Source organism: Callorhinchus milii, unplaced genomic scaffold, assembly GCF_018977255.1.
Source record: "Callorhinchus milii isolate IMCB2004 unplaced genomic scaffold, IMCB_Cmil_1.0 Scaffold29, whole genome shotgun sequence".
NCBI lineage: Eukaryota > Metazoa > Chordata > Chondrichthyes > Chimaeriformes > Callorhinchidae > Callorhinchus > Callorhinchus milii.
In genome coordinates, this window is record NW_024704770.1 from 432,247 (window position 1) to 459,685 (window position 27,439).

The 27,439-nt window shown below is 49.9% G+C and overlaps 1 protein-coding gene across 1 annotated transcript in view; it reads right to left on the reverse strand.

Moving 5' to 3' along the window:
- Window positions 1-27,439, reverse strand: part of colgalt1b (collagen beta(1-O)galactosyltransferase 1b) — a 38,725-nt gene that overhangs the window by 5,899 nt on the left and 5,387 nt on the right. Inside the window, exons 2-9 of the mRNA XM_042344688.1 lie at window positions 21,579-21,689; window positions 20,522-20,639; window positions 9,826-9,960; window positions 8,269-8,473; window positions 7,157-7,276; window positions 5,119-5,195; window positions 4,455-4,561; window positions 1,655-1,787 (exon numbers count right to left, since the gene is read on the reverse strand). Of these exons, the coding sequence (XP_042200622.1) occupies window positions 1,655-1,787; window positions 4,455-4,561; window positions 5,119-5,195; window positions 7,157-7,276; window positions 8,269-8,473; window positions 9,826-9,960; window positions 20,522-20,639; window positions 21,579-21,689 (1,006 nt within the window). The remainder of the gene's footprint in view (window positions 1-1,654; window positions 1,788-4,454; window positions 4,562-5,118; window positions 5,196-7,156; window positions 7,277-8,268; window positions 8,474-9,825; window positions 9,961-20,521; window positions 20,640-21,578; window positions 21,690-27,439) is intronic.

The window sequence follows — 27,439 nt, forward strand, 5'->3', positions numbered from 1 at the left end:
TTGTGGGACATTGTTGTGCGCAATTGGCTGCCGCGTTCGCCCACAAATATACAGTCAAATCCACTTTACAGTATATTCTGTAAAGTGCTTTGGGACGTCCTCCCGACGTGAAAAGTGCTATATCAAATGCAAGGATTATTATTATTGTTGTCAATGCTTAAGCGCCCTGGGCCTCTACCCTGCGTGAGGGGAGCTATATAAATGCAAATAGTAGTTATTGTAAAGAGTCTCAAACACTTAAATAGATCAGGATATTGGGGTGGGACAGATCGCTGCAGTAAGAGAGGCTGCAGCTCATCTCTGTGGGGATCGTTTTCAATGCCAAATGGACTGAAGCCAAACCTAAGCTGCCTTTGGACAGATTAGCTGCTCAGCGTGTGAGCAACAGTGAAGCATCCCAGCCAGGCAAGCGGGCAGCCTGACGGAAATTGCAGCGCAGGAAGCCAATAAATAATTACAGAAATTACAGCAATTCATCCCATCAAGTCAACTGTGTCCTCCAGCATGTTCTGACAGGCTGTTACAATCCTCAGCACCACTCTCTCTCTCGCTCTCTCTCCTTACTAGAAGGCAAACAACCAGTGCTGTCAGCTGCTTTCCCCAGTGTACGCAACAACACAACACGCACTGACACCTTTCACATTGTGAGAGCATCCCAAAGTGCTTCAGAGGAATTCACTGTAAAAATGCAGTGACTGTGTGTTTTGCGGAGGCGACCGCGGCAGCCAGGGGGTGAGCGACTGATTTTGTCTGGGGGATCGTCGGCCAGGACACTTCCCTTCTCTTCTGAACAGTGCTGTGGGACGTTTAATGTCTACCTGAAGGACGGCACCTCCGACAACGCAACACCCCCCCCACCCCCACCCCAGCGCTGCACTGGAGCATCAGCTTAGACTGTGTGTGATGCCAAGTCATGACATGAAAAGGTCAAAATACTCACTGGCTGGTCCTAGCTGGACAAGCAGTGCTTTCAATGGCAAACTATGTGGTTTTAGCTGGTTAGACTCCAGCAGTTACCTCAATGCACACTCTGGGCTCCCCCACCCCCCACCCCAAGCCTAATACTTTCCGGAATTAGGTAAACAGGATGCGTCCCTCCAGTGAGAGAGAGAGAGAGAGAGAGAGAGCGCATTCCATTCCGACAATCTATCTCTGGGATTTCCAGGTGTAAGTGGGATGCAGGGAATTCTCAGTTGGGTTTGGAGACTCTTAAGCAGCGGTGATGGGTTTCCGTGTGTGACAGACACCCGGTTGTGCTAATACAAAATTGCCCTCCACTATCCCCAACACGTCACCAAACAATGCAGATACATCCCGAGGAAAACAGCCCCGCTCACCACTGCCTGTAGCCCCCCACAACAGCCCCGCTCACCACTGCCTGCAGCCCCCACAACAGCCCCGCTCACCACTGCCTGCAGCCCCCCACAACAGCCCCGCTCACCACTGCCTGCAGCCCCCCACAACAGCCCCGCTCACCACTGCCTGTAGCCCCCCACAACAGCCCCGCTCACCACTGCCTGCAGCCTCCCACAACAGCCCCGCTCACCACTGCCTGCAGCCCCCACAACAGCCCGCTCACCACTGCCTGCAGCCCCCCACAACAGCCCCGCTCACCACTGCCTTTGCTCACCAGCTCCTCAACACGGCCACTCACCTCCTTCCACACCTTGTGGTGACTGAGGAAACAGCCCAGCTCCCCCTTGGTCAGGGGTCGCCCCGAGTACGGGTCCTCGTAATCCGACATCATAACGATACCCAGACCCTGGACCTGGCTGGAGTTCAGCGCCCTGGAGCAGGGGAGGGGAGGAGAGGAGCCTTAACTCACAATGACAATAACAATCTCTACATTCAGTGTATGTAGCACCTTTAATGTGGGGAGGCTGTCTCACAGAGTATAACAATAATCCTTGCATTTGACATAGCACCTTATCACATCATTGAGACGTCTCAAAGCTTTTCACAGAATATACTGTAAGGTGTAGTGACTGTGTATTTTGTGGGAGTAACGCAGCAGCCATTGTGCACAGCAGAGTCACCACAAACAGTCGTGGAGTGAGCGACCAATTTTATTTGGGGGTCTGTCGGCCAGGACACCAGGGAGAGAAACTCCCTTCTCTTTTCGAACAGCGCTCGGGGAACTTTACATCCACCTGTACAGGGCACAGACAGGAGCTCAGTTTGACGTCGGGGGTGGGGGCGGCATCTCTGACAATGTGGTTCCAATTCCTGAGGTGGGGGTTTGAACCGACAACCTTTGGATTCAGAGACGAGAGTTCCTCTCTCTGTTGCTGACAATAACATCAGTTGGAGGGAGGGCAGGTGGGGGTCCTGTCCAGCTGAGCCTGTTAGGGTGGGGTGCATACGTTTATGTGAGCGTGTGGGGGTAGGAGGGAACATCAAGCTAAAGGTTCAACAACAACAACAAGATTTGTATAGCGCCTTTCACGTCGGGAGGACATCCCAAAGCGCTGGACAGTGACAGCGTTTCACACTCGAGCTTGGGTCAGGGGGGGAAAAGGGAGGGGAGGGGAAGGTGGGGGTTGGCCGATGGCATGGTTGAAGAGGAGGGTCTTGAGGCGGGACTTGAAGGAGGCTAAGGAGGGGGGGGAGGCGGAGTGATTGTGGGATGGAATTCCAGAGGTTGGGGGCAGAGTGGCTGAAGGCTCTCCGCCAATGGTGGGGCGGGTGGGTCGGGGATGTGGAGCAGCCGGAACCGGCTGAGCGGAGGGCACGGGCGGGTTGGTAGGAGGTCTCAGAGGTAGGTTGGGGCGAGGCCATGGAGGGCTTTGTAGGTGAAGACCAGGATCTTGAACTCGATCCTCTGAAGGACAGGGAGCCATTGGAGTTGGGCGAGAGTGGGGGAGATGGGGTCACGGAGTTTGGTGCGGGAGAGGACACGGGCTGCAGAGTTCTGGATTATCTGCAGCCTGTGGAGGGAGGGGTTGGGAAGGCCAACAAGCAGAGCGTTTGCATAGTCGAGCCTGGAGGTGATGAAGGCATGAACAAGAGTTTCAGCCGCCTGAGGGGTGAGGTAGTGGCGGAGTCGGGCGATGTTACGGAGGTGAGGGAAGGCAGAGCGGGTCATGGCTTGGATATGGGGAAGAAAACAGTTGAGGGTCGAACAAGACACCCAGGTTCCTGACTGGCTTTGGTGAGTTGTAGTGAGCAACCATGGAGGTTGATGCTGCAAGAGCCTGAGGGCCAATCAGGAGGGCCTCAGTCTTGTTCACACTCAACTGTAGGAAATTTGCCCTCATCCAGGACTTGATGTCCGACAGACAGTCTGTCAGGACAGCAGTGGTCCTGGAGTTGAAGGTGGAGGTAGAAAGATAGAGTTGGGTGTCATCCGCATACATGTGGAAGTTGACCCCATGTCTGCGGATGATGTCACCAAGGGGGACATGTAGATATTAAAGAGGAGAGGGCCAAGGACAGACCCCTGGGGGACGCCAGATGTGACAGTGCGGGGGCTGGAGGAGAAACCGTTAGAGGCGACAAAATGGAGAAGGTGAGAGAGATAGGAATCGAACCAGGCAAAGGCAGGTACGTGAAGATTAAGTAGAGGAGAGGCGGTGTATGAGGATGGAGTGGTCGACAGTGTCGAGAGAGGTCGAGGAGGACAAGGAGGCAGAGGGAGCCCTGATCACAGATGTTCAGAATGTCATTAGTGACTTTGACCAGGGCTGTTTCCGTGCTGTGGGGAGCGTGGAAGTCGGATTGGAGGGGTTCAAAGAGGAAATGGCGAGAGAGAGAAAGGAGCGGAGCTGGGACGCGACGATTCTTTCCAAGACCTTGGAGAGGAATGGGAGGTTAGAGATGGGGTGGCAGCTGGAGAGAAGAGATGGGTCCAGGGAAGGTTTTTTCAAGATGGGGGTGATGACGGCTGTTTTTAGGGGTGTGGGAATTGAACTGGTGGACAAGGAGAGGTTGATGACATCAGACAGGAAGAGGGGCCAGAAGGTGGAGCTGGGAGATGAGGAAAGAGGTGGGGATGAGATCGAGGGAGCAGGTGGTGGGTTTGAGTTTGCGGACAGTCGTGGTGAGGGAGGAGGGAGAGACAGGGTTGAAGAAGTATAGGGGGGTGGGTCATGAGGGAGAGGTGATGTGGGGGTGGCTGTGGACGGGGCTGAGGTGGCTGAACGTATCCCCTCGATTTTGGATCTGAGGAAGTCCAGCATCTCCTCACAGTTGGAGTTTGAGGAGAGGATGGGCGAGGTATGGGAAGGTGGACGAAGGAGACGGTGTGTGGTGGAAAAGAGAAGCCTTGGGTTGTCCTTTGCCTCCAAGATAACCTTGGAGTAGAAGGAGGATTTGGTGGAGGCAAGAGCGCAGCAGTAGATCTTGGTGTGGTGAAGCCAAATCTGACGATGGACCGTTAGTTTGGATTTGGTCCAGGCGCGTTCGGCAGCTCGCACTTGTGCCTTGAGAAAACGGTTCATGCATCATCAACGTACCGGCCATCAACAGCATCCACGATTTTACACGCGATCTCCTGCTCGTATAGTGTACGAAGCATCTGTGCCCTCCGGTCCGCCCGGCGCTTCAGGTTAATCAGAAAGACCTGTAGGCCAGAGAGTGGGGGGGGGGGGGAAAGCTTAGATTAAACAGGGGAAGAAATGCATCAGATTTTTGGAGGTCTGACATATACGCACGGTCACCTCATCGCTGTGCGAACTGTATCCAACCCATACACAGTATCCACTCTCCCTCTCTCTCTCTCTCTCTCACACCTCCCCTTCTCCCCCCCCACCCCTCCCTCCCTCCCACTCACTCTCTTTTTCCCCACCATGTCCCTCCCCCACTCCTCTCTTCCCCACCTCCCTCTCCTCTCTCCCCCACCGCCCCCCCCCTCTCCCCACCGCCCCCCCCTCTCCCCCACCGTCCCCCCTCTCCCCCACCGTCCCCCCCTCTCCCCCACCGTCCCCCCTCTCCCCCACCGTCCCCCCCTCCCCCACCGTCCCCCCACTCACAGAGGGACACACCCTATTTACTTAATCCCACAGTATCAAGCACCGTTTGGCGAGAGCCAAGTTTGGGGAGCCCAGAGTGTGCACTTCAGCCTCAGAACATTGTTCCCCAAAAACATTCGCAAGAAGCGATGAAGATTTATAACCGTACCTCATCAAAGCCCATCTTGTCAGGGTGCTTTGGAGCCAAATATACGTACTTTGAAGGCATCATCGGAGGGTGATTTACTAAAGAGAGTAAAACATTGTGTTGGAACGTTCACTGACCTCTCGTGTCAGGTTCACACAAACAGCAGCCACCTGAGTCTCGTGTCTGGGCCAGAAGGCACCACTGGCTCCCCACCCCCCGCGGGTCGAGTTAAAAATCCCCTTCTCGCCTTTAAATACCCTCCAGTCTCACCCCCACCCCCTCTGTGACTTCCTTAAACCCTTCTGAACTGGCCGTTCCCTTCGCTAAGCGGGTTCTGGCCTACTTCAGGCCCCCCTCCCAACCCGTCCTACCCACCCCACCATCAGCGGTCGGGCTTTCAGCCTACTTACCCCTACAGCACAGTGTTTAAAGCACTCGCCTCGCAGGCGAGAGGACCAGGGTTCGATTCCCAGGCCGCTTCAATAAACTGAAGCTCTCCCAACAATGCTCTGTGGCAGTGAGTAAACCAAACCATATATATCAAAAGACCAACAGCAAACCAAAACAAGTGGGGTAATCCTGCCCCTGGATAAACCATTGGTGAGATCGTACTTAGAGACTGTGTACAGTTCTGGTCGCCGCAGTACAAAAACGATATTGAAGAAATCGAGAAGATACAGAGGAGGGCAACCAAAATGATTGAAGGAATGGAAGGACTGGACTATGAGGAGCAACTAAGTAAATTGGGCATGTTCACGCTGGAAAAGAGAAGATTGAGTGAGCAAATAGTGAACCTGTGGAATAGGCTTCCTACAGAGGCGGTTGAAGCACAAAGTGTTGATTCTTTCATACACAGATTAGATAGTTTTCTTTTAGAAAATAACATTATGGGATAGAGCACATAGGGAGTTTGGGACATATATGCACGTGACCACCAGGAAGGTGGAAAGCAAACTAGATGGACCTTGGTGTTTTTTGGTCTCGTGTTTCTTATGTTGTTAGGGCAGAACCTTAGTCAAGTTTACTTATTCCACCCATCCACACACACACGCCCACCCATCTGTTTACCACGCAGTAAGTAGGAAACCAGTTGTTAATCGATTGGTGGATCGTTTTCTGGCAGTATTAATCACTTCAAAATAAATAACTAAATAATTTATTATGATAATATATAATTATATAGTCAATTCACTTTACAGTATATTCTGCGATGCGCTTTGAGACATCTTGAAGACATGATAAGGCACTATATCAAATGCAAGGATTATTATTACTACTACTACACTCTGTCTCTCGCTCCCTCCCTCACGTTCTTGAAAGTCTCTGTCAAGACCTTCCACTTTGACTTAAAATGCTCTGAGACGCCATCCGGCGTGGAGGGTGCTATATAAATCCAAATTGTTGTTGTTGTTGTTGTTGACTGCGCTTTCGGTCATTTTTCCCCCCACTGTCAAGCCGGGGCCTTGGGATGGTGTGTAAATGTAAACTTGTTTGTGTTGTAAAGTTGTGGGGTCAAGCTCACGGCTGACATTGCGGTGTGCAGCGCAGTGGCGGCGAGAGAGGAGGTGCCATCCTTTCAGGTGAGATGTTAAACCAAGGTCCCACCAGCGCCTAGTCCCAGACAGGCATTAAAGTCGGGTTCTCAGCACAGGGTACCAGAACAAACCGACTGAACCAGGCGTTCACCTCATGGCAGTTTCTGGGAAATTATGACAATAATAATATTATTCGAGTCCCATAACATTACTGGTTAGAGCACTCGCCTCACAAGCCATAGGACGTGGGTTCGTTTTCCAGGCAGGGCAAAATCTTAGGCAAGTTTCCTTAGGCAGTAAGGACACTTGGCTAAGGTTTCACCGTGCCCGGGAATCAAATCCGCGTCATCTCGCTTGGGAGGCGAGCACTCTAACCACTAACACTACACGACTCTCATACTTGACGTGTGCAGAAACACCTGCAGTGTTTGCCTGTAAGAAACGCTTGCAACAGTTGACGCTAAGTAACTTGTCAGCGTTTGCAGTGATCAGGCGCTCATAAATGCCAATCCTTTCTTACTTACTCATTGCCTCCAACTGAACGTGAGTAAAGCTCTCCACGTCGTCCTGCATTGTGCTCAGAGGCTTCACCGGAACCTGGAGGAACCCGAAGTGTTCCTTGTTACTCAGGTACATCTGCACTCCTGGAAGGAAAGCCACATTCAGTTCAAGTGGTTCTCGCATAGAGGCGCAGGCACACGTACACACACACAGATGGACAGGCAGAGGCGCGCACACACGCAGACGGACAGGCAGAGGCACACAGACGGGCAGGCAGAGGCGCACGCCTACACACACATACACACATGTGCGCGGAAAGGCAGAGGCGCGCACACACGCAGACGGACAGGCAGAGGCGCGCACACAGGCAGACGGACAGGCAGAGGCGCGCACACACGCAGACGGACAGGCAGAGGCGCGCACACACACACGTGCGCGGACAGGCAGAGGCGCGCACACACGCAGACGGACAGGCAGAGGCGCACGTGCACACACACACGCGCACGCGGAAAGGCACACACACACGCGCGCAGACGGACAGGCAGAGGCGCGCACACACACAATGGACAGGCAGTGGCACACACACACACGCAGACGGACAGGCAGTGGCACACGCAGACAGAAAGGCATACACACGCAGACAGACAGACATACACACAAGGCAGGCAGACACCAAACCGACAGACAGAGACACACAGACCGACAGACAGAGACCGACAGACAGAGACACACACCGATAGACAGACAGAGACACACACCCAGGCAGGCAGGCAGGCAGGCAGACAGAGACAGGCACACACACCGACAGACAGACAGACAGAGAAACACACAGAGCGACAGACACACAGAGCGACACACACACACACAGACACACACACACAGAGAGAGACACACACACACAGAGAGTGACACACACACACAGAGAGAGAGAGACACACAGAGAGACACAGAGAGAGAGACACAAAGAGAGAGACACAGAGAGAGAGACACACAAACTTCTCTCAGGGTGGAACCTGATGGACTGGTAGCTGGAGCCCGGGGGTTGGTTTCCCCCTCCCTGGGGGGGGGGGGGGGGGAAGCATAGGATGATTTATCCTCCCTTGGGGCGGGGGCTGGGGATGGAGGAGCATCTCACCTGCCCGTCTGCAGGAGTAAGCGAATACGATGATGTCGTCGAAGGCCCAGGTGTAGTCGGGGTGTGGCGGGTAGAAAGCCAGGTTCTGCGAGGCTTCCTTCCTCAGGTCAATGAGCAGCGTAGAGTGAGCCATCACCACCGGGAACACACCAATTCGCTCTCGCTTCCGCATGGGCACGTACGCTGGGGTCCGCTTATAGTAACCCTGCAACCACAGCACACGTTTACACCGGCCGACAATCCCCCCCCCCCTCACCCGCAAATAAAATTACTCGGTCACTTCATGGCCGTTTGCGGGATGTGAGGCTGTGCGCAAAATTGGCAGCTGCGTTCGAGCACAAAATACACAGTTCACTACGCTTTAATAATAATACTTGCGTTTGATAAAGCACGTTATCACGTCTTCCAGACGTCTCAAAGCGCTTCTCAGAAATATACTGGAAAGTGAATTGACTGTATATTTTGTGGGTGAAACGCGGCAACCAATTGCGCACAGCAGCGTCCCCCTACACACAAACAGTCGTGGATTGAGTGACCAAATTATTATTATTTAATTTTGAAGGAATTACTACCCCCCCAGAAAAGCCATCCGCCAATCGACTAACAGCCTACTGACTGCTGGGTACACAGAGGCACGTGGAGTATTAAAACTTGCCCAATGTTTCGCCCGTCAGGAATCTAACCCAGATCTCTCGTTTGCAGGGCGATTGCTCTAATCACTGAGCTACAGGACTCCTCTCCACTCCACAGTAAATCCATCCATCTCCTGACGTGAGGATTATTATTATTAACACTTATATTTGCGCTGCGTCTTTCACACTGGGCGTCCAAGCTGGTTAGGTAAGAGCCGAGGGGGTGAAGGGTGGGGAGGGGGCGGGAAAGATGATTGAAAGTCCAGTCAGAGAGGAAGGACTTGAGACAGAGTTTGAACGAGGTGAGGGAGGGAGGGAGTTGGAGGGGTTCTGGGATGGAGTGCCAGAGAGTGGGATGGGGGGGCAGATAGACTGATAGTCTGGCCGCTCACAAAACACACAGTCACTCCACTTTACAGCTTAGCGCTGGTGGCTCACAGCACAGGAGGCAGCCAAACCTATGAAAGGCTTTGTCACGTCCTTCCTAGACTTTTCCTACACTCTCCTCACCAGTCTCCCCTCGCTCCGCCATTCACAAGCTGCAACCCATCCCCAAACTCCGCCACCCACATCCTCACGCACCATCAACCCAGCCCTCACCAGGCTCCGTTGGCTCTCTGTCCCCCCCAACGGATCGACCTCAAGATCCTCACTCTCACCTATTGATCTGTCCACTCTCTGGCACTTCTGATTTCCCCCTGCCCAACTACTCCACTCGGCTAACTCGGACTCCCCAGCCCTCTCCATGTCACTATCAGTGTCCTACACCCTACGCCCCTCCTTCTGCAAGTCTCAGCTCAAATCCTACCTCTTTGAACGTGCCTACGGCCAAAGGCCTTGCCTCTCTTGCTTGTTGAGGATCCAAGCCAGACATTGTAAAACACCACTACACATGAAATTCGACCTGTACATGTAAGCTGCTCACCTCAGAGGTCATCCCACACCAGAAGTTTGAATAGGCCGAGCGGGAGTCCAGCATTGGAGCGATCACAGTCTTGTTCTCAGCGATGAGCAGGTTCAGGGTGTCCACGTTAGTCAGTACGTTATCGGCATCCACAAACTTCAGGGTAAAGACACAGAATCATAGTTAGCTTGCTGTAGTACGTTGAATAATAATTATAATTACAATACGCACTTGCACAGCGCCTTTCATGCTGGGAGGACATCCCGCGGAGCTTAACAAACAACTCCCACAAACAGGTATGAAGTGAATGACTATTGTTTCTAGATTCCTGTAGCGTAGTGGTTAGAGCGCTCACCTCGCAAGCGAGAGGACCCGAGTTTGACTCCCCAGCGGGGCAAAACCTTTAGGCAAGTTTCCTTACTCCACACGCCTCTGTTACTAGCAGTAAATAGGAACCCGATTGATTGGCGGATCACTTTCTAAAGGTAATAGTCCCTCAAAAACGCAATTGTTCACTCAATCAATGACTGTTTGTGGAACAGTTCTGTGCGCAATTGGCTGCCGCGGTTCACTTACAAAATCCAAACAATTCACTTTGCAGTATATTTCTGTGAAGCGCTTTAATAATAATAATAATAATAATCCTTGCATTTGATATAGCGCTTTTCACGTCGGGAGGACGTCCCAAAGCGCTTCACAGAACACACTGTAAAGTGAATTGACTGTATATTTGTGGGCGAACGCGGCAGCCAATTGCACACAGCAATGTCCCACAAACAGTCGTAGATTGAAAATGACCAATTTATTATTGTTTTTGGTTTTGGAGGATTATTATTAGGCTCTGTGTGGAGTAAGGAAACTCGCCCGAGGTTTGGCCCTCTGCCTGGAATTGAACTCAGGTCTCTCACTTGCAAAGCGAGTGCTCTAACCCCTGAGCTACAGGACTCCAGACTTTGAGATGTCTCAACGATACGATAAAGCACGATATCAAATGCAAGGGTTATTATTATTACTCGAGCAGAGAGCCCACCAGAGTGAGCTGGGAACGGAGTGAGGCCTCAAGAATAGCAATTTTAGTGAGAGTGGGAATTCGGTGTAGAGGGGAAGGAGGGGATTTAACAGTCAGGTGGAGGTGCTCATATATATTAAAAATATTCTGGGACTATGGCAGGACAGCTGAGACCTGTTGCAGCAGATTGTGTGCCATGTGGGACCTCCAGGATACTTCACTTGTCCTTAGAGTTAAGGAGCAGAAAGTGCCTCCAGCTGCTTCAGCTCAGGGTTTCGAAGAGAGCTGCAGTGCAAACGGGGGCTGAAGCCTTTATCGATCGTATGTTTCAGGAGGTGGTCACCCCACAGCCACGGAGGGTTCAGGAGGAGAGCGAATGAGTGACCACCCGGCATGGTGGGAAGAGGAGACAGACTGTGCAGAAGTCCCCCGGGAGTGTGGCACTTGCAAACTGCTTTTCTGTGCTGAATACCAGCGAGGGTGATGACACCTCAGGGGAGAGCAATCTTAGACTGATCCACGACGCAGTGCGGCAAACCACTCCACAGGGAAGAGTGCCAATGCTATTGTTATTTGGGATTCAACAGTCAGACGGCTAGACAGGCAACCGCAGACGTGAGTCTCGCTTGGTGTGTTGCCTCCCTGATGCGAAGGTGGAGGACGTCATTGGAACAGGTGCAGAAAATTCTGTGGGGGCGGGAAACAGCCAAGTAGGGTTATTGGAACCAATGACACAGCAACAGAAGAGAAAGACGCAGAAAAAAAACAAAACTGAATGAAGCAATGAAGGAATTAACAAAAGAAAGACACGGAAATAAAGGAATTAAAAGAGAGGAAAGATAAAATAATAACTCAGCTTACGGAAGGCCTGTTTGAAATGCAGCAAGGCCTGAAAAGAAGCGTAGGTGAAAGCAAAGAGTTGGAGGAGGAATTATTCAGGATGGAAGATGTGTGTGAGAACCAGGAGAGAAAGATAATGGAACTGACTTCCACTCTACATATACAACAGGGAGAAATAAGCAGAGCTGGGATAGAGAGAGAATAGCACGAAGAAAGGAGAATAGCGCTGCGGGATGGTCAGAAGAAGTGTGAGGTTATGAGCATCAAGTTGAATGTGGCTAAGGGAGCAGTTAACACCTTGATTAACCGGCCATCAGCCACTGAGACAGACCACACTCAGTGTGAGAGAGAAATAGAGAAACTGAAGGAGATGCTGATAGGCAAGCAGGCAATGGTATGCACCACCGCGTTAAAACGGCAATAGATGAAATATATTCGGACATGCGTGAGGAAGAATCAGGAAAGTCAGTAGCGGTCATCGCTACTACTCAGAGCCGGGTTCACCCAATGCGTACAAGGAGCCAGGGGACCGAAGGGGAAAACGAGGCACACGCAACCTCCGGTAGTAACACAGGCAGCGCGGATGATAGAGAAGAGATACACAGTCGGGCTTTGAGACCCGAAGAGGTAGCAGCATATGTGAAAGAATTTGGGACTATCAGTGAAAATACCTGTCCCACAGAATTGAGCCAGCGCTATGATTTGTTCAGGGATTTGTTCTTCCGAATTAGAAGAACGAGATCTCAGGAGGATATTGTTAGGTAGCCTTGAGATTAGAATGAGAACTTGCCTACCGAGGGACAGCCTGAACCAGAAGTGGGGGGCACAATTTCTTTTGACTGCTGTAAAAACTGCTCTCAGAAGAGGAAAGGCATGGGATATAAGTAGGGAATATGGAATGACGGTACAGGGAGAGAGAGAGAGAGAGAGCCCATCTGTGTTTCATGAAATTGGTAGAATTGTATAAGCAGAAAGTATAGAATCGAGAGATGCAGAAGGGTCGGCCACATATCGAGAGATATTTTTGCAAAAATTATCTCCTGAGATTGAGGCAGCGCTATGGGGATCGGTGGCAACAGCAACACCATGGACAGATCTAATAAGGATAGCTGATGAGGTATACTATCGAAGTATGAGACAAAGAAACTTCAAAGCGTCTGAAGTAAAAGCAGCTCAAATAAAAGAATTGTATGTCGAAGAAGTTGAGGGACAGAGTAGGGGTAAAGGTAGAGAGCGAACAATAGAGGGGGAGGAAGACCGGCACCACCCGATTATAAAAACAACCGAAATCAGCCAAAAGATATTCCGACAACCGACTGGCCTGTTTCCTGTGCAAAAAAGCCATCTTTTATTGGGCATTCTCTTGCCCATCTTTTATTTGGGCAAGCGAATGCCCAAATAAAAGATGGCCAATTACAGTGTCGTCTATCTCGTTAGACAGGCTCGCAAACATTCCCTTCGACCAGCTGGAAAGTATGATTACAACCTGGAGGGCGACAAATAATGTTTAGAAGGACTGTGAGAAGAATACCAGAAACGTCGAGACTGTAAGCCCCTGCGCCCCACCCTTAGAGGGGGATGTGAACATCGTAGAGTCATCTTACTGACTCTCAAAAGCCCCCCAACCCACCGGTAATACTGGTGTGGTAAGGGATACTACACTTGAAAATTTGATGCCTATTAATTTCTGGAGAACTACGGATACCGACATTGTTTGTGACTGCCGCCTTGTCGGGGGCGAATCACAAACAATGTTGGTAGACACAGGGTCTAATATCACGCTTTTCCATTCCAAACATTCTGAAACGTTTCCAGGGACGACAGGCGAGTCGTTTTCCCTAACTGGTTTCAATGGACCGAGGCAAGAAGGGATCAGACTAACCAATTCCTCCCTCAAATTCGGGGACAACATTATTCAGGTAGCGCAACCAGCGGTGATGATGATGCCGAGAGAGAGAGGCATTTTAGGATCCGATGTCCTCCAAAAGAATGCTGTGGAAGTCGATTACACCAATTCGTGTTTATTGATTCTCCACAAAAAATGTTTCCCAATGAGAACAGCCACCATGTAATATCCCATGTTTTTGCCATCATGGTTATAAAAAAAACCCAGAGGTTTATGAACCGATAAGCCGCCCTAAACAATAAAATCACTGAATTAGTAAGAAGATACGATAAAGTTATTGCACGTCATAAATATGATTGTGGCAGATTGATGAGCGAGGAGGTTACAAATGGACCAACTCATTCTCCTGCCAAGCAGCACCCCGTTCCAAAAGAAAGCCTCCCGTACGTTCGTGATACCGTAAGGTCCTTACTTGATCACGGGGTTATACGAGCAGGTACTTTCACCACTAACTCTCCTGTAAGGAAACCAGATGGGACATGGCGGTTGACCATTGATTATGGAAAGCTTAATTCCAGTAAAAAGAGACGATCAATTTAAATTCGCTTTTACCTTCGATGGACAACAATTTACGTGGCAATGCTTTCCGCAAGGGTTTCACAATTCTACAATTTTTCACAAGCGAATGGTGGAATTCCTAAGAGACTGTGACATACTGGATGAGTCAGCAGTGTTACAATACGTGGACGATATCTTAATCACTTCGGCTAGAGAAGTGGAGCGTTTGGAATTACTGGACTCTGCACTGAAAAAACTTTTGATTGCAGGGTTAAAAATTAACCCTCGTAAAGCCCAGCTGCTACAACCGTCCGTCAACCTTTTAGGAATTATTCTCTCCCATGACGGACGATCCCCAGACTCTTGTAAAGTGGTCATTGTGGCCTCCCAGTACCAGTGACTAAAACAGCGCTGTGATCCTTTTTGGGCTTGGTCGGGTATCAGAGAAACTTTATTCCCCGATTTGCGGAGATCACCAAACCACTATATAACTTGTTGTCTGGGATAAATCATGAAGTACAAGGAGAAATGGATTGAGGCTCACACTGAAGCGGTCACGCTGCTAAAACAAGCGATTATGCAAACCACTTGCCTCATATCACCCAACCCCAACCTCCTGTTTCATCTGGAGGTATCAGCAACGTCGGATAGTTTGTCAGCAGTATTGGCTCAAGAGCATCAGGGGTCAATGAGCCCGATAGCCTACGCCTCTCGACTGCTCACGGGAGTCGAAGAGTCGCCTGCGAAAAACACCTTTTGGCCATCTTTTGGGAGGTGAAACATTTCACATACATAACCGGCCTACAACAGATAGTCCTACATAATCCACATACCCCATTGAGCCTTTTGATGAAGCCTGGAGATAAGTTGGTATCCTCGCAACAGTTAAACCATTGGACTCTCATGCTTATGGCATGGAATATCCACAGAATGCCTAAGCAGACACTGTTAATACCACAAATGCTGCAATACGGAGGAAAACCCCATAAATGCCCATTACCCGTTACAATTCTCGGACCGTCCGGTATCGAAAACTCCTATAGAACGCGGAGATACGGAGGTACACGATGCTTATATTGATGGTTCCTCCTACTATCATGAAGCTAAACCATGCACTGGCTTTGCAGTAATGTTGCCTGACACGACTATCGGATTTTCATGTAACATCCATTCCGCCCAGTATGCAGGACTTCTTTCAATTATTCTATTCTCACCCTACGGGGGGCCATATGTCCGCCAATTTGACAATATCTAAAATTTTAACTACAGCTTGGTGGCATACAATTGAAAGTGACATAACCACAGGCACTAATCGTTGTCTGGTTTGCGTGCAGCATAACCCAGGTCCACCTGCCAACCGTGGAGCTCCATGTAGAAGTACATTTCATAGGTCCTCTGCCTGCTGCGCCCGGCAACTACAAATACGTCTTGGTCATTCTTGACATATTTTCTAAATGGATAGAAGCTTTTCCCGTTAGAGTTGCGACAGCCATTACGGCAGCACGGGTACTATCGAGCGAGGTGATCGGCAGGTGGGAATACCGATGGTTTTAGACAGCGACCAAGGGAGGCACTTCACAGCAAAAGTTTTCAAAGCCATCACTCAGAAAATGGGTATAAAGCAACAATTGCACATTGCGTTCCACCCACAATCATCAGGGGTGGTGGAGCGCGGCAATCGGACAATTAAAACATTATTACAAAAATATTGTGCAGATCACCCCACTCAATGGCACAGATGCTGCCAATGTGCTTAATGGCACTAAGATCCACCCCACATTCAGCCACGGGTCTGACTCCTTACCAAGCTATGACAGGGAGAATAATGAGACTACCCGGGCACCTACTACACCCCCTACCTCCAGGGCAACCCTTGAAGGGAACCCGAGCCTACAGGGGGCTTTCAGTGAAGCATGGGTATGTAAAATGATTAATCATATCCAACACACAAATGAATTTGTGGCTAACAACCTAGGAAGACCTAAACAACAGATGAAACGGTATTTCGACAAAAAGGTAAGGGAATGTGAGTATACCATTGGAGACACTGTTATGGTACTGGATTTCAGTAAAAAGGAAAACCCATTTCTACCTAAATGGAGGGGTCCATTTCCGATTATTGATAAAGCCAACCCATCAGTATACTTGATACAATACACAGGCAGAAAGGGGGCTAAATTGGCTAAATGGCACCACATTAATCAATTAAAATCAGTAAAGTAACTGGTAAGCTAACGAATATTACTCTTGTTCCGCAGAAGCTTGGCGGGATGGATGCAGCAAAAGCGTTCCTTCTGATGCTGACCGTGATAACAACGAAGGAATACACGCCCCCGGACATGTTTCCTGAGTACAGAAATAACTTCCTCCGTCTCCTCACATACTCCTATATGGGACAAAGATCGTCGCCAAATCTTATCATCTAATCGAGGTAGAGTTGGGGAATCATCTAACCTTAACCTGCACCACTGACGAAGGCAGCGATGACACAATAACATTTCAAAGACACCGGGCAGATTCGGGGGAAGACACCTCTGTTGGCAGGTGGGGTGTCTCTATGTTGGGACCGCACCAGAGAAATAATGACTCTGTGGAGCGGGACTTGATTTTCGCATACGTCTTTCACCGCCATGAGGATTTTTCTAACTGCTCAGTGGAAAACCCTGAGGGAACATATGCATACGGGGCAGAAGTGAGAATAACTATCATACCAACTATGCCCCAGAATGATTCATGTCCCCCTCTATCCGCTGGCCCAGGTAATGGGCTAGTGATTGAATGATTGTATGATGTATTATACCCTAGTATTGTGAATTAGTATGTACATTTTAATCTTTCTTTATGTGATTCTGTTTACAGGGACTTTTATGATAAACGAAAGGAGGAGATGTTTAGAGAATTCGTACAATGTAATAAGGGCACGGTATTAGGGGATGGTACAGGGACTGTAATGTCACCAAGAGAGGCAGCAGAGTGGATCGGTATAGGTGAAAAGACATTGAAGATCGTGTCAGAACAATGATCTTTCCATACGGTCACTATATTCCTCCAATATCCAGCAGCCTAACAGCTATCATCGACAGTTCCCACATCTCACAAGAACATTTAGTAAAATCACGACTGTCCAATAAAGAGATTGACGAGGCTATCCCACTACTGAGAGAGGAACAACATTGGTGGGAAATGGTGTATAATATTGGGGAACACCCACTAGCCAGATTCGCCTCCTACATTTTCATAGTCGTTCAAGTGATACTCACTATTACAGTGATTCTGACTATCCTCCGTTTACGAACAGTAACTAACCTAATCACTCGGCAACAATGGGGCTGTCATATGTTGAATAACGGATTCATGTGTTGTTCCGATCAGATGAGAGATCGTAAAATTGCATTTTTCTCACTCTCAAGGTGAGGACTGTATCAGAAGAGAGGGTAGAGAAATTGGAAAGGATAAAAAAACAGAAATAAACAAAAATAAAGATAACTAGAAAGGTTAGCAAAGGTCAAGGTAGAAAAGTCGCCTGATCTGGATGGGATGTATCCGAGGTTGTATCCTGAGGGAAATAAGGGTGGAAATAGTGGAGGCTCTGGCCACAATCTTTCAGTCATCCTTTGATATAGGAGTGGTGCGCAAGGTTGCAAATGTTACATCCCTGTTCAAAAAAATGGAGAGAGATAAACCTGGTAACTACAGGCCAGTCAGCCTAACATCGGTGGTGGGGAAACTCCTAGAGACAATAACCCGGGACAAAAATAATTTCCACTTAGCAAAGTATGAGCTAATTAATGACAGTCAATACTGATTTGTTAAAGACAAATTGTGTCTGACAAACTTCATTGAGTTTGATTTGATGATAAAATGGAGAGGAATGATGAAGGTAGTGCAGTTGATGTAGTGTATATGGACTTTCAGAAGGCGTTTGATAACTAGACGAGTTAGCAAAATTGAAGCCCAGGAGATCACAGGGACAGTGGCAGCACGGATACAAAATTGGCTGAGAGACAGAAAGCAGAGTTGTTTTTCAGACTGGAGAGAATATACAGTGTGTCGGTATTAGGACCACTGCACTTTTTAATACATGTGAATGACCTGGACTTGGGTATAGAGAGCAAAATTTTAAAGTTTGCAAATGACACAAAACATGGGAACATGGTAAATGGTGATAATAGTAGAAGAGCAGGACAACATGGACAGATTGGTGAAATGGGCACACATTGCATATGGAATTTAATGCAGTGAAGCGTAAGGTGATGTATTTTGGGAGGAAGAATGAGGAGAGGCAATATGCACAACATGGTAGTTATAAACAGGGTACAGGAGTAGAGAGACACGGGGATTCACATATACGGGGCTTTGAAGGTGGCAGGACAGGTTGATAGAGCTGTTAAAAGCACGTGGGATCCTTGGCTTTGTAAATAGAGGCATAGAGTGCAAAAACAAGGGAGTGCTGCTGAACCTTCATAAGTCACTGGTTAGGCCTTAGCTAGATCGTGTGTCCAATTCTGGGTACCACACTATAGGAAGGATGTCAAGTCTTTGGGGAGGGCGCAGAGGCAATTTTCCATAATTGGTACCAGGGATGAGGGACTTTAGTTATGTGGAGAGACGAGAGAAGCTGGAGTTGTTCTTCTTAGAGCAGAGAAGGTTAAGGGGAGGTTTAATAGAGGTGTTCAAAATTATGAAGGATTTTGATAGAGTAAATAGGGAGAAACTGTTTCCACTGGGCGGTGGGTCAGTAACCAGGGCCAAAAGATTTAAGATAATTGGCAAAAGAACCAGAGGGGAGATGAGGAAAAATTAATTAATTTATTAACATATACTTATTTATCTATTTATTTTACACAGAGTTGCTACGGCCAGGAATGCATGCCTGAAAGGGAATTGGAAAGGTACTTAAAAAGAAAAAAATTTGCAGGGAAAGAACGAGGGAGTGGGACTGATTGGATAGCTCTTCCAAAGAGCCGGCACAGGCCTCCTCCTGTGCTGTAATGCTCTATGATTCTATCACTATTTGTGGGAGAATTGTTGGTCAGGACACTGGGAGAGAAAATCTCTTTTTGAATAGCTCCACGGGAACTTTGACGTCCACCTGAACTGGGCACAGACAGGAGCTCAATTTAATGTCTCACTCGAAGGATGTCACCTCCGACGACACAACACCCCGTCAGCACTGCACTGGAGCATCAGCTTAAACTTTGTGATTCCTGACGTGCGGACTTGAACCCTCAGCTCTCTGACTTGGGAGACGAGCGCGCTACATCATCCGCAAACATGGGGTTAACTTCCACATGTATGCGGATGACACCCAACTCTACCTTTCCTCCTCTACTCTCAACTCCACGACCACCGATGTCCTGACAGCTGCCTGTCCGACATCGAGTCCTGGACGAGAGACAACTTTCTTCAGCTCAACGTGCGAAAAACCGAGGCCCTCCTGATTGGCTCACGTCAGCGCCTCCGCACCTCAGGCGCTGACACCATCAGCATCCAAGGCCGCACTCTCCACCTCTCAAAGCCAGTCAGGAACCTCGGCGTTTTGTTCGACCCTGAGCTGTCCTTTCTCCCTCACATCCGCACCACAACTGGCACCGCCTTCCATCACCTCCGGAACATTGCCAGATTACGGCACTACCTCACCCCTCACGCGGCTGAAACCCTGGTTCACGCCTTTGTCACCTCAAGGCTGGACTATGGGAACTCTCTCCTCGCCGGCCTTCCCGCCACCTCCCTCCACAAGCTGCAGGTCATTCAGAACTCTGCAGCTCGTGTACTGTCCCGCACCAGGCTTCGGGACCACATCACTCCCACCCTCGCTCGCCTCCACTGGCTCCCCATCCCCCAGAGGATTGATTTCAAGATCCTCATCCTCACCTACAAGGCCATTCACGGCCTTGCTCCCTCCTACCTCTCCAACCTACTATCCCCCTACCTACCTGCCCGTACCCTCCGTTCCTCTGGCTCCGGTCTGCTCCACGTCCCCCGCCCCAACCGCCCTACTATCGGTGGTCGGGCCTTCAGCCTCTCAGCCCCGAGGCTCTGGAACTCCATCCCCCAGTGCCTTCGCCTTGCTTCCTCCCTTTCCTCCTTCAAGGCCGGTCTCAAAACCTTTCTCTTTGACCGTGCCTTCAGCTCCCCTCTCGACTCTCTTCCTCCTCCTCGCTCCCTCCCTTCCCTCCCCTCACCCTGACCATTCCCCCCCTCCTCTCTCCCTCCCTTCCCTCCCCTCACCCTGACCATTTCCCCCCTGCTCGGGTCATGACCCAACTGTGCAGCGCCTTGGGACGTCCTCCTGACGTGAAAGGCGCTCTATAAATGGAATCTTGTTGTTGTTGTTGTTGTACTGATGGGAGTCGGGCCGGCCCACGCCGGAGCCAGCACACAGCGACTGAGCCGGGCTGACACACAGCGACGGAGCCGGGCTGACACATTGCTGGAGCTATTGTGGTCCAAACGTTACTTACCAGGATGTAGTCGGCCCATCGCTCTCGCGCAGTTTTCAATGCCGCTTGGCGTAGCTTCATAACATGTTCATAGCGGGCATTCGACCAGTGTTTGGGTCCGGTTTCGTCATAGTAGGATCTAGAGAGATCATTTGCAAACAAGGACACCGTGTGAAACTATTACAGCCCACGTCACTTTAAACGCAGTGCCAGCCTGTGCTTTGCCCATGTCATCTCACTTTGAGATCTTGGAACCTTCAAGGCCCATTTCAAGACCCAATCTCTTCGACCACGCCTTCGGTCACCCTGCCGACCCCTACCCTCCCTGCCCTCCAACCCTCCTGATTCGTACCCTCATCTCAGGTCCAAATGCCTAACTCTCCAGCACCTTGGGATGTCCTCCCCACACAAGAGGCTCTACGTAAATGTAACTTGCTGTTGTTGACATTTGCCTGATGTGACTCGTCACCCCAGCATGTTTTCCGTCAGCAGCAAAATGCAACAACAACGATTTCCACTTATATAGCGCACTCCACGCAGGGTAGCGTCTCAGAGCGCTCGACAGTGGCGAAGCCTGACTCCGAACTGGGGGAGGAGGGCAGGTAGCCCAAGTACAGTCAAAGAGGAAGGTTTTCAGGTATGAATTGAAAAAGAGAGGGAAGGCAGAGGGATTGAAGGAGAGTGTTCCAGAGTTTCGAGGCGTAGTGGCTGAAAGTAAGAACTTCGATGGTGGGGAGGGTGTGAGGGACGAGCTAGTGCCAGTCGAGCAGATGCACCTGCTGCTGGATTGGGGGGTAGGCATGTGGGGTTGGGAGGATGAACTAAATGCACCGTCAAAGAGGAAGATCTTGAGAAGGGCCTTGAAGGAGGTGAGGGAGAGGGCGAGGTGGAGGGATTCGGGGATAGAGTGGGGGCAGAAAAGCTAAAGGCCTGACCGCCAACGGTGGGGTAGACAGGGCGGGAGACACGGAGCAGGCCAGTGCCTTGGACAAGCTTGTCCTAACTGGACAAGCAGCAAGAAGCTTGTCAGACGGTGCCCCTGATGGGGAAGTGTACCTGACCAGCAGCAGGGACTTACCTGGGCTCATCCATGGGCCGCCACTCCACTGAATGGTACAGTTTCTGTACGTTCACCAGCCATTCCCTCAGCACCGCAGTGGTATTGTCTACATTGTGGTCAGTCGCTACCCTACACAGAGAACACCATGTAAGAAAGATAATTACAAATCCTGGCGTAAACACAGTGGACTTGGGACAGTACCTAAAATCCAAAGCAAGGTATGGTATAGAACTGAGCGAGAGAGAGAGAGACACAGAGAGAGAGAGAGAGAGAGAGAGAGAGAAAGAGAATGTAAGGATCGGAGACCAAAAATGTCAGACAGAGAAACAAAAGAGAGGGATATTTGTTTGGCAGCCATGTGTCTGACACATGCAGAAACCCATCGCTGTGCTAGAGTTTCGCCCACAAAATATACAGTCAATTCTCATTGCTCTCCAGAATTAGGTAACCAGGTTGCGTCCCTCCAGGGAGAGAGAGAGAGAGAGAGAGAGCACATTCCATTCCGACAATCTGTCTCTGGAATTTCCATGTGTAGGTGGGATGCCTGGAATTCTCAGTCTGGTTTGGAGGCTCATAAGCACGTTGATGGGTTTCCCCCAGCGTCAGACACCCGGCTGGTCCCCCAAAAATCCCGTGTTCCACATCTAAGAAGTTAAAAAGATGCAAAGCGACTGGGGCAATTATCATAAAATGCAGCTTTCGCACAGGCGCCTGCACACATAATTATAATATAATAATATAATAATCCCACTGAGCAGCAGCTGTCACTTACAGCAAGTGACCGGCAAGAATATACATAATGCAAATACCCTTTAACCCTCTAGTTGTTGATAAGAGGCCGTCTCAGCTACTTCAAAGATAGTTTCTCCTCTCCCAGCGGTGAGACCCACTGGCCCTGTCTATTCACGGACCTGCGCATGTTCCAAAGAACACAGTCTCTCCAAATCCCCACTGCTGTCTACAACACAGAGTTACGTTTACATGGCGACTTTCGCGTCGGGAGGCACTTGATAGTCCTGGCTTGGCACCTGAGCTGAGGTGGTATCCGAGAGGGGTGGGGGACATGAAGCCACCCATGTCTACTCAGCAGAGGGAGAAGCCGGGTTGACATGATTTAAGAAGGTGACAGAAGTAGAATGGGGACAAGATCTCATGCCCTCCAGAACCCCCTTTAATGGCGAGGACAAGGATCTTAAACTTGATTCACTTCAGGGATGGTGAAGCAATGGAGTCAGGAGAGGGTAGGGGGTGATACAAGAGCCATAACTCAGTCCGCCAGCTGTTTGATCAGAAGGCCAGGCAGCCAGCGGGATTAGATTACCTTCAAACTGAAAGACCATTTAGTGCTCTATACGGCTCGAACAGCACAACAGAGAGGAACTTGCATTCCTATAATTCCCTGTCGGGTCCAAAAGCACTTTACATCAACTGCTGCCAACGGCAACGACTGCTTTTTCAGGCGAACGAGGCTGGTGTTTTGTGCACCAACAAGCAGCCTGAAAAGCCTCAAGTCATTCACCAAAACCACTTCTGGTGCCGCGCATGGCGCATAGAACAACACTGATCGTCGCATTTGATACGGCGCCTTTCACGACACAAAGGCGCCCCGAAGCACTTCACAGGAAATGCTGTAAAGTGGTTTGACAGTCCATTTTGTGGGCGAAACACGGCAGCCAATTTCACACAGTCGTGTCGCACAAACGGTCATGGGGGATTGTAGGCCAGGACACAGCAAGTCACTACGCTTGACAGTGATTACCTGTGAATCCCCTTGAGGCGTACGAACCTGGTAAGGTCCTACAATTAATAATAACTAAGGATCTATGCGTTCAATATATAGTAACCGAAACATCTCGAAGCAATTCAGTTTCCTGCTACTGTGTATTTGTAGGCGAAAGCGGTAGCCAACGCGCACACAGCAATGTCCTACTCCACAAACGACACCCATCTCTATCCCACCTCCACCCTTGACCCTCGACTCAAGCACCGTTGATGTCCTGGCTAATTGTCCTGGACGAGAGCCAACTTCCTCCAGCTCAAATTTTGGCAAGACAGCGGCCCTCCTGCTTGGCTCCTGGCAGCACCTCCTCACCTCAGCAGCTGGTGCTGAATAACCTGGTTATTAGTCAATTGGCGAATCGCTTTTCTGGGGGTAATAATCCCTTCAAAAAAAATTAAAAATTGATCACTGAGTGACTGAATTATTATTTTTTTTTGGAAGGATTATTACCCCCGGAAAGTGATACGCCAATCGACTAACAACCGGGTTCCTACTTACTGCGAGGTAAACAGAGGCGTATATGTTGTAATATATCCTGTTCTCAAAACTGTGTATTCCTCTCTCCGCTGTTCATTCTTTCTCTCCCTCCCTCTCTCCCCCCAGAAACAAACTGAGGGGCACTTTACAGCTGGAGAAATAGTGAAAAGCTATAGCAAACATCTTTGGTCTGTATAAATAGCAGAGGACTGCAAGTTTATATATATATACACACACACACACAAAGAATCCGTGTGTGACAGACACATGTGCATTTGGCACCGCTGACCAGTTTATTTGGCAAAAGCCACAGCTTCTCCGCCTGCAACTTCAATAAGAAAGTGGATTCTTTCCTCTATTAAAAAGTTAAGAGTCTGCTAAGGAACTCTATAGAGGCGATGCCCTGAGGCAATGAATGAAGTTTGGAGTCCAGATGAGCACATTCCACTGTACACGTTGCAACAGATCCAAAAGGGACAAAACCTACTCGTTCTCTGCTAAAGTGCTTGTATTTTTATAGCTTCACTGAAACTGCTCACAGTGCTTCTGCAGGCATTGCTCGTCGCACGTCCTGACGTTCTTCCGAAACGCAGAGCTACTCCGTCCTAACGTCATTTATGACCAATAATAATCCCTGTATTTGATATAGCGCCTTTAATGTCAACATCTCAGAATGTTTCTCAGGATTTTACGCAGAGTGCAGTCACGGTGTATTTTGTAAGAGAATGCGGTAGCTAATTTGCTCACAAGCGCGTCCCACAAACAGCTGAAGAGTGAACAATTTTATCCACTGTTAACACTTTTGCCTTCGAGTCGGAAGGTGACGGTTCAAGCTCCCACCTCAGGATTTTGAGCCCACGGTCCAGGCTGACACTCCAGTGCAGTGCTGAGGGGAGTCCTGCATTGTTGGAGGTGCCGTCCGTCAAATGAGTCGTCAACCTGAGATCTCTTCTGTGCGCTGTTCAGATGGATATTGAAGGTCCCATGACAACAACAACAAGATTCCATTTATAGAGCGCCTTTTACGTCGGGAGGACGTCCCAAAGCGCTGGACAGTTGGGTCAGGACCCGAGCAGGGGGGGAAATGGTCAGGGTGAGGGGAGGGAAGGGAGGGAGGGAGTGAGGAGGGGGGAAATGGTCAGGGTGAGGGGAGGGAAGGGAGGGAGCGAGGAGGGGGAAATGGTCAGGGTGAGGGGAGGGAAGGGAGGGGGCGAGGAGGGGGTAGAGAGTCGAGAGGGGAGCTGAAGGCTCGGTCAAAGGGAAAGGTCTTGAAGGAGGAAAGGGAGGAAGCGGCGAAGGCACTGGGGATGGAGTTCCAGAGCCTCGGGGCTGAGAGGCTGAAGGCCACCGATGGTAGGGCGGTTGGGGCGGGGGATGTGGAGCAGACCGGAGCCAGAAGAACGGAGGGTACGGGCAGGTAGGTAGGGGGATAGTAGGTCGGAGAGGTAGGAGGGAGCGAGGCCGTGAATGGCCTTGTAAGTGAGGATGAGGATCTTGAATTCAATCCTCTGGGGGATGGGGAGCCAGTGGAGGCGAGCGAGGGTGGGAGTGATGTGGTAGTGGAGGCGAGCGAGGGTGGGAGTGACATATTTCAGGAAGAGGCTTCTGCCAGGGTCTACGAACAGGACGCTAGACACAGCCATCAAAGCTAGTCTCCAGACGTGTTTCTGTGACTGGACCTCCAGTTATCTTTCCCTTCCCCACCCTCCTCGGCTCTCAGCCCAGCACTCCGGGACGTTCTCCCAAACTGAAAGGCGCTGTGAAAATGTAAATTTTTATTGGATTGCCACAGACGATTCAACTAAATCCAAAAATCGACACAGTCGTGAAGTAAGAGACTAGATTCACTGTAAAAAAAAAAAAAAAAATCGGTATCTATAAAGAATGCTTACATTTACTACTGCGCCTTTCACGTCAGGACAACACAAAGCCCTTCACAACATTCACTGAATAATCTCCCCTGAGAACGCCTATGCCAAGCCCTCTCCTGTTCTGATTGCTTCGTGAGATTCCCTCCAGATTGTTGCGCTCACAATCCGAGCGCTTGACCCAGCAGCTGACTGCATCGTCGAGATGTCTCTGAGCGCCTTTACCATAAAGCCTAGTGACCGTGTATTTGTAGGCGAACCTGGTAGTCAGTCTGCGCGCAGTAACTTCCCACAAAACTCGATCACTGCACTTTACGGACCAGGCCATCGCTCGATAATAAATAATACAGCTTACATTGCACCCTTTACACAGCCTAGAGCACTTTAATAATAATAATCCTTGAATTTGATATTCATTTTTCACATCGGAAGAACATCTCAAAGCACTTCATAGGATAAGGTTCACTGTAAGGTTCAGTGATTGTATATGTTGTGGGCAAAACGTAGCGGACAATTTGGGCTCAGCAGCGGCCCACAAACAGCCGTGGAGTGAGTGACCAATTTTATCTGGGTGATTATCGGCCAGCACATTGGGAGAGAGAAACTCCCTTCTCTTTTCCAACAGCACACCGTGGATCCTTAACATCCACCTGAACAGGGCACGGGCAGAAGCTCGGGTTAACGTCTCATCCGAAGGAAGGCGACTCTGCCAACGCAGCCCAAACTCCCGCGCCCGCTCTCCGCTGCTGAATTGGAGTGTCCGCCTGGACTCTGAGTTAAAGTCTCCGAAGCGGGAGCCTGAGCCCACAGCCTTCTGACTTAGAGGCAACAGTGACAGCAACTCAACCAAGGCAACAGCCTCGAAGAGGGTGACTATAAATTGGTGCAAGAAATGAACAGGAAATTGGGAGTGGAGTACTGAGGATGAGCTGCCACAGCTACAGGTCAAAGAACCCCCCTCCCTCCTGTGCTGTGATTTCTAAAATTATATTCTTTTTGTCTTTTAACGTGCGCTCAGGCCATTTCACCACCACAGCACAGCAATAACACTCAAATATAACCTGACTCGGTCCCCAGCGCTTGCACCTCTAAGTCAGAAGGTTGTGAAATCAAGTCCCGCGTCAGGACTCTTCAGCTCACATTCTAGGCTGATGCTCTAGCGCTAAGCTTGTGTGCCTGCGTGCATGTGGTGGGGGGTGGGGGGGGGGGGGTTGAGAGAGAGGGAACGCTGCATTGTTTCGCCCACAAAATACAGCCAATCCATTTTACAGTGTAAAAGTGGAGTCCTGCAGCTCAGTGGTTAGAGCGCTCACCCGGGTTCGATTCCCGGCAGAGCAAAACGTTGGACAAGTTTCCTAACTCCACGCGCCTGCTTACCTAGCGGTAAGTAGGAACCCAGTTGTTAGTTGATTGACGGATCACTTATCCAGGGGTAATAACTCCTTCAAAAAAAGATTGGTCACTTCAATCTGCGACTATTTGTGGGACACTGTTGTGCACAATTGGCTGCCGCGTTTCACCCACAAACGAGTCAATCACGTTATAGTATAGTCCGTGAAGCTCTTTGAGATGTCTCAAAGGCGTCTCAAGCTCCCACTAGTAGGTTGTGTCAGTGGAAATTGCACATTTCCCCAGCTTCTACAACCAATTCCCGTGTGAATTTTAAGCACAACTTAGATTACAGTATGGTCTCAGTCCTGTCAGGGCGGCACTCGCAGTTACTGAGGCCGTATTTAGAAAACGGAGAGGCGAGG